General features: G+C 44.2%; 1 protein-coding gene across 1 annotated transcript in view; it reads left to right on the top strand.

Moving 5' to 3' along the window:
• Positions 1–13336, top strand: part of LOC145398625 (translation initiation factor eIF2 assembly protein-like) — a 68843-nt gene that overhangs the window by 25300 nt on the left and 30207 nt on the right. Inside the window, exons 4-5 of the mRNA XM_080271435.1 lie at positions 10894–11007; positions 12448–12568. Coding sequence (XP_080127561.1) covers positions 10894–11007; positions 12448–12568 — 235 coding nt within the window. The remainder of the gene's footprint in view (positions 1–10893; positions 11008–12447; positions 12569–13336) is intronic.

The raw sequence follows: 13336 nt of genomic DNA, 5'->3' as shown, positions 1-13336 counted from the left end.
CAACACCAAATCATCAGCATACAACAACTCCCACGGGAGTCCGTTTCTAAAGTCACGTGAAAGGGCTTCAAGTACCATGATAAACAACATGGGACTCAAAACTGACCCCTGATGCACACCAACATTCACGGAAAACTCATCACTCAAATCTCCATTCACTCTCACCTGGGTGTGAGCACCCACATACATGGCCATAACCACCCTAACCAGCCACTCCTCCAAGCCAAGCTTTCTCATTGTCCACTTCACCACCTCTCTAGGGACTCTGTCAAAGGCCTTTTCCAAATCAACAAAAACAAAATAAAGATCCCTTCTCCTACCAATATATTTTTCCTGAGCTGTCGAACAGTGAATATGGCATCAGTGGTCCCCCTACCTGGCATGAACCCAAACTGCATCTCATCAATATTCACTCTTTCTCTAATCATACCTTCTAAAACTCTCTCCATTACCTTCATTATCTGATCTAAAAGCTTTATACCTCTATAATTTCCTCTTTCCAGGGCATCACCCTTCCATTTATACACATTTACAATTACACTCTTCAGCCAATCATCTGGGACAACACACTCATAAATAATCCTATTTATCAGGTCAGTGACTAAACTCACCCCTATATCGCCTGAGGCATTCAACATTTCGGCAGTCAACCCAGACACACCTGCTGCCTTCCCCACCCTCATCCTGCCTATTGCCTCACTCACAGTAGCAGTATCAATCAAAGGCCAAGGGCCAGACACTGGATCTGCTGGCTCCAAACCTTCCCTGTCCCAGTCAAACTCCTCATTCAACAACCAGTTATAATGCTCTCTCCATGCATCTTTAATATCCTCACTGTTCACCACTACCCTTCCTTCATCATTCTTCACACACTGCTCACCTATGATATCCCGATTATCCCTCATTGCCTGACCTGCCACCCTAAATATATTTTTCCTTTCCCCATGATTTAGGTTATCAAGTAATTGTCTCTGTGACTCAGACTTTGCCCTGTATACCTCTCTTCTAGCCCTACGCTTGGCAGCCAAATATTCCTCTTTGCTACCACCCTTCTTCCATTCCCGGAAAAGCCTTCTTTTCTCCTTAATTGCAGCTTCTACACCCTCATCCCACCACCAAGTTACTTTATGTCTTGGTGGTCCTCTTGTCCAGCCACATGTTACATCAGTAACTCTCAAGAAATTGTTCTTGAGGGCTCTGTACTGTTCATTAATGCCTCTGTATACAGCTCCCTGTTCAGCCACCACTCTCCTCAACTCGCTACAGAAGGCATCCCTTACTACTTGGTTTTTCAGCTTCCATATTTTCCTCCTAGGTACATAAGTCCTCTTTTTCATCACTTGTTCTTTAAGCACCATATCACAAATCAACAGTTTGTGCTGCTGCACACACTCCTCACTTCCTATAACTTTAACATCCCTCACTAACCTCCTATCGGCCCTCCTAACCAGAAAATAATCTATCTGACTGCTATTTCCCCCAGACTCATACATAATTAACAACCTACTGTCTCTTTTCCTAAAATATGTGTTGCACACAATCATGTCCGTTGCCTCCCCAAACTCGAGTATCCTTTCCCCTTCTGCATTCCTTAGACCATACGCACATCCCCCATGCACTCCTTCATAACCTTGTGCTGCTTCACCTACATGACCATTTAAGTCCCCTCCCAAAATCACTATCTCATCATCCCGCATACCACCCACTACACGTATTAAATCATCCCCAAATCTATCTTTCTCTGATTCATCCAATCCTGCCTGTGAAGCATATGCCGATATAATCGCAGCTATCTTTCTTCCCAACAGAATTTTCACTACCAATATCCTATCGCTTACTCTCAAAACATTCATAACATATTCCACCCATTTCTCCGCAACCATCACACCAACACCTCCGTATCCGTCTGTCCCCCCCTGCCAAAACAACTTATAGCAACAGTCCTTCCCAACAATCTTTCTGGCTGATCCACCCCTCTACCGGACTTCCTGCAAACACGCCACATCCACCCACCTCCTACTGAATGCCTCAACGACTTCCCCTGCTCTTCCCCTCAAACTTCCCACATTCCATGAACCCACCCTCATCCCCATGGGTGATTTACTGTCCTCAGGCTTGCTTTGAAACTTATTTTGTTTTGTCATCTTCAGTATTAATAAAGGGGGACAGACACAGCACAGGTCCCACTCACTGCACAGTCCCAGGTCCAGGCAATGGATCTGGGACCCCTAGCCTACCAGCTTACCAGTGGCTGTGGATGGCATTGGTAATGAATGGTGATGGATGAAATATCTCAAATTTGTTGTATGCTGATGTTGCAGTACTACTTTGCAATTACTGGACAAGAACTTGGTAGACTAGTGCAGAGTTTGTTGATGTCTGTGCGCATTGTGACTTGAGAGTAAATGTAGAAAAGAGTAAAATGATGGTTATTGAGAGAGAAGGGGACTCCCAGTGCGATGTTGCAGTGAATGGAGAGAGACTGGAATTGGTGAGAGAGTTCAAATACCTGGGTACAGTGATAGAAAAAAGAGGAAAATGTTCAAAAGAAGTGAAAAGTAGAGTGAGACTAAGAAGGAAAGTAGCTGGTGCAATGAAGGCCTTGATAAGAAACAGAGGTTTGAGTGCTGCAGCTGCACGAGGCATACACGAAGGAGCGTTAGTGCCAACTTAAACATAGGGATGTGATGATGTGGTGTGGCATGAAAATGAAAGGTCAAGAGTGAGAGCAGTGGAGATGGGACTGCTGAGAAATGTATGTGGAGTACAGAGAGTGGATAGGATACGAAATAATGTGATTTGTGAAAGATGTGGAATGAGGAAGTCTGTGGACACCAGAATTGAAGGGAATATACTGAGTTGGTATGGTCATGTAGAGAGCATGGATAACAACAGAGTGGTGAAAAAGGTATATCTGAACAAATTAGGAGGGAGGAGGCAAGGTAGGCCAAGGAGAAGTTGAAGGGATAAGGTGGATGAGTGTGTGAGGAAGAGAGGTTTGGAAGTCGGTGAGGCTAGGGCACTGACAAGAGATCGAAGTGGCTGGATGAATATTGTGAGGAAAAGCGCATGATCAGGGATTTGGCACCTCATTTTAACTTGACAGCGTCTTGATTGACTCTGTCGGATACATTTATGTGAAGCCACAGAACATGATGAATGTTTTTGGCATATCAGATAGAGCAAGGATTCCGGAGGCTTGATTGGTGAGCGAATGGAAGCGTGGCCCTTTGGATTGGGCAAATTTGGGCTGTCTGAACGTTGCTACTCCTCACCCTGCCCTAGGGTGGGAAAGGAGGTGTGGATGATGATGATGATGATGATGAACAGACCTGCATAAAGGATAGAACACATACAGTATATACTTAGTGTTTTACGTTATCTGATAGGGTATCTATTTTTAAAACCAATACAAAAATTTAAAGGGAACCTGTCACGAATTTACACGATCGTATTTATAGAAATTCGTGACATTGTACAGTAACCCCTCCAATATCCGGATCAATAGAGCCATCGGTAGGTTCGGATATTGGTTTCGTCCGGATATTGGGCCCCAGCTTATGGACTTGTACTTATGGACCCTAACTCAGAGAAATACCTATATAACTCCCTCCGGACATGCATAGCACCTATTTAACACCCAAATCACACCAATAAGGCACATAAATGACTGAAATAAATGCAAAAGAAACATAAAATGTGGGTTTAGAAGTATGTTCATACATAAATAAACATTCTGGTACTTATGGACTCTAACCGAACCTAACTCTGAAAAACACATTCCTACTGCACATGCATGAGGTAAGTATAGTATGGAAAAAAGTATAGTATGACACATTCTGGTAAGTATAGTATGGAAAAAAGTACAATATGAAACATTCTGGTAAGTGTAGTATGGAAAAAAGGACAATATGAAACATTCTGGCTACTTACAGCAAGTCCCTGGCCACCTCGATGAATAACCCCCTCCTCTCGGACTCTGACAGTAAGAACGATTTCCTGAAGCACTTGCAGTACACTCTTTCTGAAGTCTTGCACTGAACTTAGTCAATAACACACAGAAGTCCGTTCTCTTCACAGTGTTCACTTTAGTCCAAATAATGTTCCATTAAATTTTAGTGTTGCACATTAACTTTTCCCAAGTTTTTTTTATTTTCCAAAGCCAAAACAAAAGAAGGTTAGTTACGTTAAATTTCTTTTCTACTGAGTCTTTTCTCTCATTTCGAAAACCTTAACACAACACACCGTTTTTTTCACTGCACAACACTCAAAATTCCCGTGTGGTCTAGTGGAGAAGTTCTTGCTGTTTATTCGCTGTCAGAGTCCGAGAGTATCACTGGCAGGCGACCAAGGGTGCATCGGTGGGTCGTGGTGATGGCGTACCGACTACAGAAGACTCTGAAGATAGCCGCAAACTCACATCGAGCGGTGACTCCACTGTAGCTGATGTGCTGGGCTGTGGCTCGGAGCATGAGGGCCTGTCATGGGGAGGCAACGGAGTGGAACCAGGGCTTGGCACAGTGGGGGTCATGGGCCTGAAAAAACTGTCAATCATTGACTGACGCAAGGACCGACGATTCTGGCGATTGATGATGTGCTGCCGGAAAGCACGCACTTCCTCCACGAGTCCCAAGGGCCCCATCTCCCTGTCGCAGTCCGGGTGTTCCAGGTAGTCTAGGACGAACTCTAGATGTTCCCGGAGTGCGCTCAGCTTGGGGATGGCTGGAGTAGTGTCCTGCTGAGAGGAGTCCGCATCATCATCGCCTTCGTCGTCGGAATCTTCAAGTTCGGGACTGACACCAGCAACCGAAGACGCGATCTCGATGTCAGACAACGTCTGATACCCAGGATCGCCCTCGTCGTCGTCCAACCACTCACGAACATCGTCCACATCAACATCGTCGCCGTGCGTACGTAGCCGTGCATGGAAGTCATCCACGTCAAACCCTAGGAAATCGTACTCCACATCTGTTCCGAGAAGCAGACGAGACCAACCATTTTCAAGAGTTTTCACAGGGACTTCCTTCCATGCACTAGCCCAGTTGTACAGCGCAGACTTGATGTTGTAGCGGCGAAGGTTTTCCAAAGTCCGCTTGCCTCGAGTGTCACGTCCTTCCCTGCGCTCGTCCTCGTCCTCGAGAACAACCATCACCTCGTCCAGGAACTTCCGACGGTACAGGCGCTTTGTTGCCACGATCACTCCTTGGTCCATGGGTTGAATGAGAGCAGTCGTATTAGGTGGCAGAAACATGCACCTAATACGGCCATTCTCAGCAACCAAGTCCTTGTCGCACGGGTGGGCAGGTGCATTGTCGAGGAGAAGGAGAGCCTTTACCTGGTCGCGAGGAATTCCCAGTGTCTTCGTCTGGTACTGGATGACCTCCTTGACGAAGTGACGGTGAAACCAGTCTTTGAAAATCACAGCTGTGAACCATGCTTTCAAAGAATGGTACCATATGACAGGAAGGACATCCATCACCCCACGAAGGCACTGAGGCTGCTTTGCACGGCCAACAATAACGGGCTTAAGCCGGTGCATGCCGTTAGCATTGGCACAACACAAAGCAGATATCCGTTCCTTAGAAAGCTTGCGGCCAGGTACACGCTTCTCCGTCTCATCGGCTAGAGTGTTCGTTGGCACCGAGCGATAGAATAGGCCAGTTTCGTCAGCGTTATAGACTTGACCGAGAGTGAGGCCCTCCCTGTCGATCAAGCCTTTCACCTTGTGCCGAAACTCGTCCACTCCATCCTCGTTAGCGTCCAATGCTTCGCCATGTGCTTTACGGTTAGTAAGGCCATGTCGCAACTTGAACGCGAAGAGCCAACCCTTGGATGTCTTGAAGTCTAGGGCGTCGTGAAGTCTTGCAAACTTCTCAGCAGCAGCCCTCAGCTCCATTCCACGTACCATCACACCAGCTGCATGTTGCTGTCGATACCAAATCAACGTGGAGCGGTCGATTTCTGCATACTTGGGGGTAAACATAACCTTCCTCTCCACGTTGCGTTTGCTTCTCGACGAGAAGTCAGCCGTGTACTGCATGAGCTTGTCTCGGGAACGCTTGATATCGAACAAAGTCGACCGGGCCAGGTTGAACTCGCGGAGAATGCGTGAAGAAGACCAACCCGCATCAACTTTCTCCAATATCTCCCGTTTCTTCTTTAGAGTCAACACCACGCTCTTCCTTTTCTCAGGAGGCGGGGCCATCATCACACACACTAAGAGGAGGGCAGAGAGCAGCAGGAGGCCTTGCAGCAAGTACGGCACCACCACAAAAACGAGCACGTGGGCAGCCATGGCGAAGAGCGTAGGTCCAGTTGTGGTGAGAGACAGGCGGGAAGTGGGGAGGATGCAGCGGCGCTCTATCGGACGTCGAAGGAATGACGAACCAAAACAATGCTCTCACGCGGCGCGCGCGGCAAGTTCAAATTACGGACGGCAAAAAATCGATTTTTTATTTTTTTATTTTTTTTGGATTTTCGGACCATTTTGGGAATATTTGATCCCAGGACGATAAGGTTCGGTTAGTGGGGATGTTCGGTTATTGGGCGTCCGGATATTAGAGTGATTACTGTACAGTACTTTAATAAGAAAACCACGAACTCTAGTGGATTTCCCACTGGCCATTACTCAGTTCAACCGTCCTCATATGCACTTCAACTGGGATAGTTTTTCAAAACATTTGTCTGCATCAAAAGTGACTGTTCTTATGCATGACATTAGTGCCTCCACTGAGTGATTTTACACGATTCTATATCATTCGCCCTCTTTCCGTTGGCCACTGAAGTTAGGCCACGCCCACTTCCGGCAAACATGCCTATTTCTCACGCCTCTGTGCCAAGTGTGGCAGTTGGAGTGGGACCTTCGTAAAGGATAGGTGTGTGCCGCAGCGAGGATTCCTGGAGATTCGACTACTCCCGAGCTGTGGGCCTTTTAGCTCGGTGACGCCACTCCCGTCCACTCACTATAGTTAGCAGTTACTGATGGTTGGCTGAGGGTGAGAAGAATAGCATGTGTCTCGAGCTGTGGGTCGTCTGTGATTCCCGGAGATCACCCATCTCTCCTTCGGCAGCCCAGGGAGTGTGGTCGTAGCTGCAGAAGAGCAGACGGGAGGATCATCTTGCAGTGTCTTAGTGACGACTCTGGTCTGCCGCCCCATGACTCCACATCTCCAGTTAACCCCTTCTTTACCGACCCCTCCCCCCAATGTAAACACTACGTTTACCCCCCATACCGACCTGATAGCTCCCCCTCCTGCAGTGTGAGGGGTAGTGTATGTTTTTTACCACATTGAAAAAATTCACTCTTTGTGATTTGTTGTATGTGGCTTTCATGGATTTGGAGAAAGCATATGACAGGGTGGATAGACAAGGATTGTGGAAAGTATTAAGAAAATGTGGAGTAGATGGGAAGTTGTTGAATGCTGTGAAGAGTATATATGATGGTTAGAGAGGGTGGAAGTGAGGTTAGCAGGGGAGTGAAAGATAAAAATGGTAGATTACTTGTGGAGAAGGGAGAAAAAGTGAGCAGATGGAGAGAACACTTTAAGGAATTGTTGAACATACAGGATGCAAGTAATGCGAGTATAAGTGGCTGGGGAATGGCTGGGAGAAGGAGGGAGGTCAGAAGACAGGAAGAAATCAGTAGGATAGAAGTTGTGGAAGCAATGAAGAAAGTTAAATTGGGGAAAACCCCAGGAATTGATGGAGTGTGTGGTGAAATGCTGAAGCATGGGGGAAAGATAGTAGTAGAATGGATGTGGAAGATGTGCAGATTGGCCTGGGAGGAAGTTAGAGTCCCGGAGGATTGGAAGTCAGGTATAATTAGTCCCTTGTACAAAGGAAAAGGGGGAAAAAGAAGTGTGTGGTAATCATAGGGGCATTTGTCTTCTTAGTATAATAGGAAAAGTATATGGTAGGATACTTATTGACAGAGTTAGAGAAAGAACAGAGGAATTAGTTGGAGAAGAACAGGGAGGCTTTAGGAAGGGAAGAGGTTGTGTAGATCAGATAATCATTCTTAGATCTTTAGTGGAAAAGTTTCTAGAGAAGGGAAAGAAGTTGTATGCAGCTTTCATGGATTTGGAGAAAGCATATGACAGGGTGGATAGACAAGAATTGTGGAAAGTATTAAGAATATGTGGAGTAGATGGGACGTTGTTGAATGCTGTGAAGAGTATGTATGATGGTGCTAAGGCTGCAGTGCGTGTGGCTGGTGAACTAAGTGAATTTTTCTCCTTGAAGGTTGGGTTGAAACAGGGATGTGTCATGTCTCCATGGTTGTTCAATCTGTACATGGATGGGGTAATAAAAAGAGGTACAAGGTAGGGTAGTGGATGTTGGAGTGGCCCTGGTGAGAGAGGATAGTGTTTGGAAACTCCCTGTACTGTTGTTTGCAGATGATACTGTGTTGTTGAGTGAAGACAAAGGGGAGCTGCAAGGCATGGTGGATGAGTTTGGGAGAGTGTGCAAGAAACGGAATCTAAAGGTGAATGTAGGGAAGAGTAAAGTGATGGTCTTTGAGAGAGGTGAAGTCAGTGAATGTACAGCGAGGTTGGATGGTGAGGAATTGGAAAATGTGAGTACGTTTAAGTACCGTACTTGGGTAGTGTGATGAGTAAGGATGGAGGTTTGGAGGGTGAAGTGCTTGAAAGGGTACAGCAGGGAAGAAAGGTTGCTGGTTCTTTGAAAGCAGTGATAAGAAACAGGGAAGTAAGCATGGAAGTGAAAAAGTTACTACATGACAGTATTGTGATACCAACTCTGACGTATGGAAGTGAAGCTTGGACGTTGTTGGAAAGACACAAGTGAAGAGTGAGAGCAGTGGAAATGAGTTATTTAAGAGGAGCCTGTGGAGTCACGTGGAGAGACAGGCTGACGAATGAGGATATAAAGGAGCGTTGTGGTGTGGATGTGGATGTGATAGGAAGCGTTATGAGGAACACACTGAGGTGGTTTGGCCATGTGGAGAGGATGGAGGGTGAGAGACTGACGAAGAAAGTGTATGCGAGTGAGGTGGAGGGGGGAAGAGGGAGGGGGAGGCCGAGGATGAGATGGAGAGATGGGGTGGAGAGGTATATGAGAGAGGGGGGTGTGAGTTGGGAGCAGGGCAGTGAAATGGCAGGGGACAGGGCGACGTGGAGGCGATTTGTTTGTGGCCACCCCAAACGGGATTGAGGCGTCTGGCAATAGATAGATAGATAGACTGATGATCACATAAACCCAGCATGATGTTGGTAATAAAAAATGATTATAAAATAAATCATTACGGTACATTAGTTTACATCTTATGCTGAAGTACTGTTACCCAGGTAACTACTGTACAAACTGACTTGAAAAAAATGTCCTGCACAGATGGATGGCGTATTTATTTACCTTGTAAGCTGTGCATGAAGTGTGTGGACACACGTGATGGTGATGGCGATCTTGACCCACTTGTTGCCGAGAGTGCAGCGTCACTAAGCTCTCTACTAATTTCCTCCTCCTTCTCACTCACATCAACCTCGCTATCATTTGCAGGATCACAGTCATCTACTGACACATCAAACACTGCTGCATGATCACCTGATACATCTAAATATGTATCCTCATGAGGAATAAACTCGTCACTATCGGAATCCGCCAGAGACACCATGAGAGAAAAATATCCTGTACACCCTCTCTCATGGTCAAGTGTGTGGTAACTGACTCTCTCAGGCAGGCCAAGGGGTGTAAATTTCACCGTATGTCAGCAGAAAATATAGTACGATATCTGTAGTAGAAATTATAAATAAAATAATGATTGGTCTAAAAGAGGTTACATCACAGATGAGTGAGCAAGCCATTGGTGCCACCGCAGCTCAGTCATGACGTATCTTATGATCTCAGACTTCATCAGAAATTCGTCACAGTCTTTGTCGTCAAAACACAGAGCTGTTGCTAACATGAGGTCCTCAGAAACAGCCTTACTGGGCTACCCTGAGGCCCATAAGCTGCCATTCATTAGAGGGTGTACCAGTGTACCACGGTTGCGGTTCCAGTGATTCACGGGTGTTTACAGGCGATGTACGGGGGTACATCAAAACACATTTTCGTTAAAGAAGGGGTTAACTGTTTTTTTTTTCCTGTTTTCTAGGTTTAAGATCATTAGCTAGTGTGACTGATTGAGAGAGTGAGTTTGTTTTGAGATACCTGTAACGTAAATTTATTTTCACTTAATAAATTTACAGTTCTCTTTGAGCTCAATTAAATGTAACAATCTTATTTGATTTCTCCACATTGAGCTTACTTTAGTTTGCTACTCCCAGTTAGCACAACTTCTTATATTAATCACGACTGTTAGTTAAGCCAGTTCTTTCATATCAATTTTTAAATCTGTTGTGCCAGCCAGGAGTTTGCACCAGCAAGAACCTATGTCTTTATTATTATTATTAATGATTGTCAGGGGGTAAGGACACTTTCTCAGAGGCCAAAACAGTACTAACAATACAGCATTTGTGAGTGATTAGTCTCCGCTGTGTACTGTTGAGAAAGTTTATAAAATTCTCGTCATGGAGAATCGGCGAAGTAAGCCAGCATAAAGTAAAACCTGCTTTATTCGTAAGTCGATAGCCCTCGTGTCAGTGGCGATCCATTGACTATACTGTATATATTTTAGTCATAACCGTTTAATTGGTTATTTATTTATAATCCTTGAAACCCCCGTGACAGAACCCCAAAATAGTGGTTATGCTCTTTAAAGTTGTATTGCCATCTGTAAAGTGAATTTTTCAGATTCTCCCAGTTTATATGGTAGTAGTAATTATGTACTGATATCAAAGTTGTGATATTTTAGAACGTCTCTGATTTATCACTTCCTTACTCTCCAGATGAGTTTCAAAGAATCCATTGGTGACATTACATTACTTTTTGCTATAGGATGCCTCATGGATTGCTTTCAACAATTCACTTCGCTGCTGCACACCAGGTGATGTTTACCTTCTTCTAAAGAGCAGCAGCTTCATCACACATGACCTAACTGCCCCATTTAAGGTACTGTATTAAGTGGTAGGTGGGGGTGCTCACCATGCACTGACTCGATGTAGTGCTGCTTTCAGGTAACTGCCCTATGCTCTCTTCTTTCCTTCATTCCTTCTGTCCTCTTCTGTCTTTCTTTCCTTCATTCTTTCCTCTTCATTCTGCCCACGGGTGACACTACATTCCCTCTTATGTCTTTTTTTTTCCTTCATTCTTTCCTCTTCTTTCTGCCTATGAGTGACTCTACACTAAGTGACAAGTCAAATACAGTAGTTTCCTGTACACCAGGAAACCATTTACTATGCTGGGTGGTAACCATATAACCAAATTATGGTACCTGGTGGTTTAGTGAGTAATTACGGCACTCCAATAGCATTGAGCCGTTGCAGATTTGTATCTAAAGGGGTGGTTGGGGTTTATTGCCCATTTAATGCTACTCAGGGATGAGTGAGGCTGGTCACTCTCATCTTGAATGTCAGAACCAACTTGCTTAGCCCCGGGTTCTTATGCTCCTCATGGAGCGACATAGGATTGGATGATGGATGGATGGATTGACAGTGACTGCATCCTCGTTTTAAATCCAGTAGTCATTGAAAGTTTATCTGTTTGACCAGTGTTAGCACAGTGTTATGTGGATTATGTGCTTATGAAATGGAACCAAGAATTTTGATGACTTCAATATAGAGTGACTAGATGTACAGTTCATTTGTTTTAAACTGACAGGGATCCCTAATCCCTGTCATCTTCTGTGATGACTAAGTGTAGTCGCATTGAAGGATTGATTTAACTATATTCGTTTCATTGTAATGACCAAAATTTCCATCTCTTCATCTTCTGTACCAGCTTGTAACTAAAGATAAACACTAACTTATGATAGAACGTACAGAGAAGTGCTATGGAAGGTATGTAGAACTGTTATACCATATTGTCCTTTTTACCACTTAGGTATGTGAAATAAGCTGCAAAAGGACAAATCTGAGCTGTGTTAAGGTATGAAATAAGCTGCAAAAGGACATATCTGGGCTGTGTTAAGGTGAAAAGAGTAGAATAACCAAGAAGACTCTTTTCTAACCCATAAATAAGGGTCATTGTAGTTCATGCATCTATGACTTAGTATTCAAGTTGTGGGAGAGGTCCATTTCTGTCAGGTGAAAATAAATCAGCTAGAGATCTCCTACTTTATATTTTCCTCCTAGACATGTGGAGGTGTAGGAGGACTACTGGGCCTTGGGATAGGCTACTGCCCCCGAGATGTAGGTCCTGAAGCCTTTGCCCAGAGTCGGATTTATTAAAAAAAAAAAAAAAAAAAAAAAAAAAAAAAAAACTTGAACCTGCCCTGCCCATTTATTAGTGCAAAATAAGATTTTGATGATGATGACGATGATGATAACAAAGAAACGAGTGTTTTTACATTTCATTTTAGACCTGTTATATGATGAAGCATTCTTCTCTCAGGACTGTGATGATGTAAATGAATCAGACACGGACCATGAATACTACTTAGTTCTACGTCAGTGGATGGAGATAAATCCAGCTTTTGAGTTTCGTTGCTTTATCAGAAACAAGGAACTAATTGGTAAGTAGTGTATTTTAATAATTGTTGTTAAATGTTCTTGCTTTTTTTCAAAATGGGAATTAGGTGAAGCACAGGGTGACATGGAAGCATTTATTTCATGTCCACCCCCTGTAAGATTAAGGCATTTGTCTGTAGATACACAGATAACTTTTAGCAGTCTTTTTGATTTCAGCAACCACTGACAAACATTAAGAATATAAACAAGGATGGGATAATGCAGGGATCGGAACTAGAACTATGGAAAAGAGTTTGTGTGCGTGTGTGTGTGCACATGCTTGCGTCCATGCATGTGAAAGAGAGAGGTGAGGAAGGGGATGAAGAGTGAAGTTCTGATATATTCAGATGATCCTGTTGTGCTTGCTAGTAGTTAACAAGATCTGTGTAGACTGATTCAAAGTTTTGTTTGTACAGTATATTGAGCAGCATGGTTGAAAATTAAATGGTGATTGTTGCTTAGTACCCTGCCCATCATTGACAGAAGCTTGTTATTAAATTTTTATTTACTTATAAACCAATAAAAGTGGTCTTGTGGGCTAAAATGCTCCAACTGCTGTGGCCCATATGAATCTCAATTAAAGGGATAGTAAGGGTATATTCTTCACATAGTGCCAGTCTGGGCAAATGCATGGTTGCTGGCGTGTAAGTAGCCTAGCCCTGGGCTGCTATGATCCTGATGGGGCAATAAAGAATTAGATGATGGATGGATGGATCTTTTAAAACTCTTGGTCCAAGTTTTATGGAGTCATCAGTATATGAATGACTTAATGA

The sequence above is a fragment of the Coenobita brevimanus genome, chromosome 46 (assembly GCF_032717465.1).
Source record: "Coenobita brevimanus isolate Jiangsu-jjx chromosome 46, ASM3271746v2, whole genome shotgun sequence".
Classification (NCBI taxonomy): Eukaryota; Metazoa; Arthropoda; class Malacostraca; order Decapoda; family Coenobitidae; genus Coenobita; species Coenobita brevimanus.
This window is presented reverse-complemented; position numbering and strand designations above follow the sequence as displayed.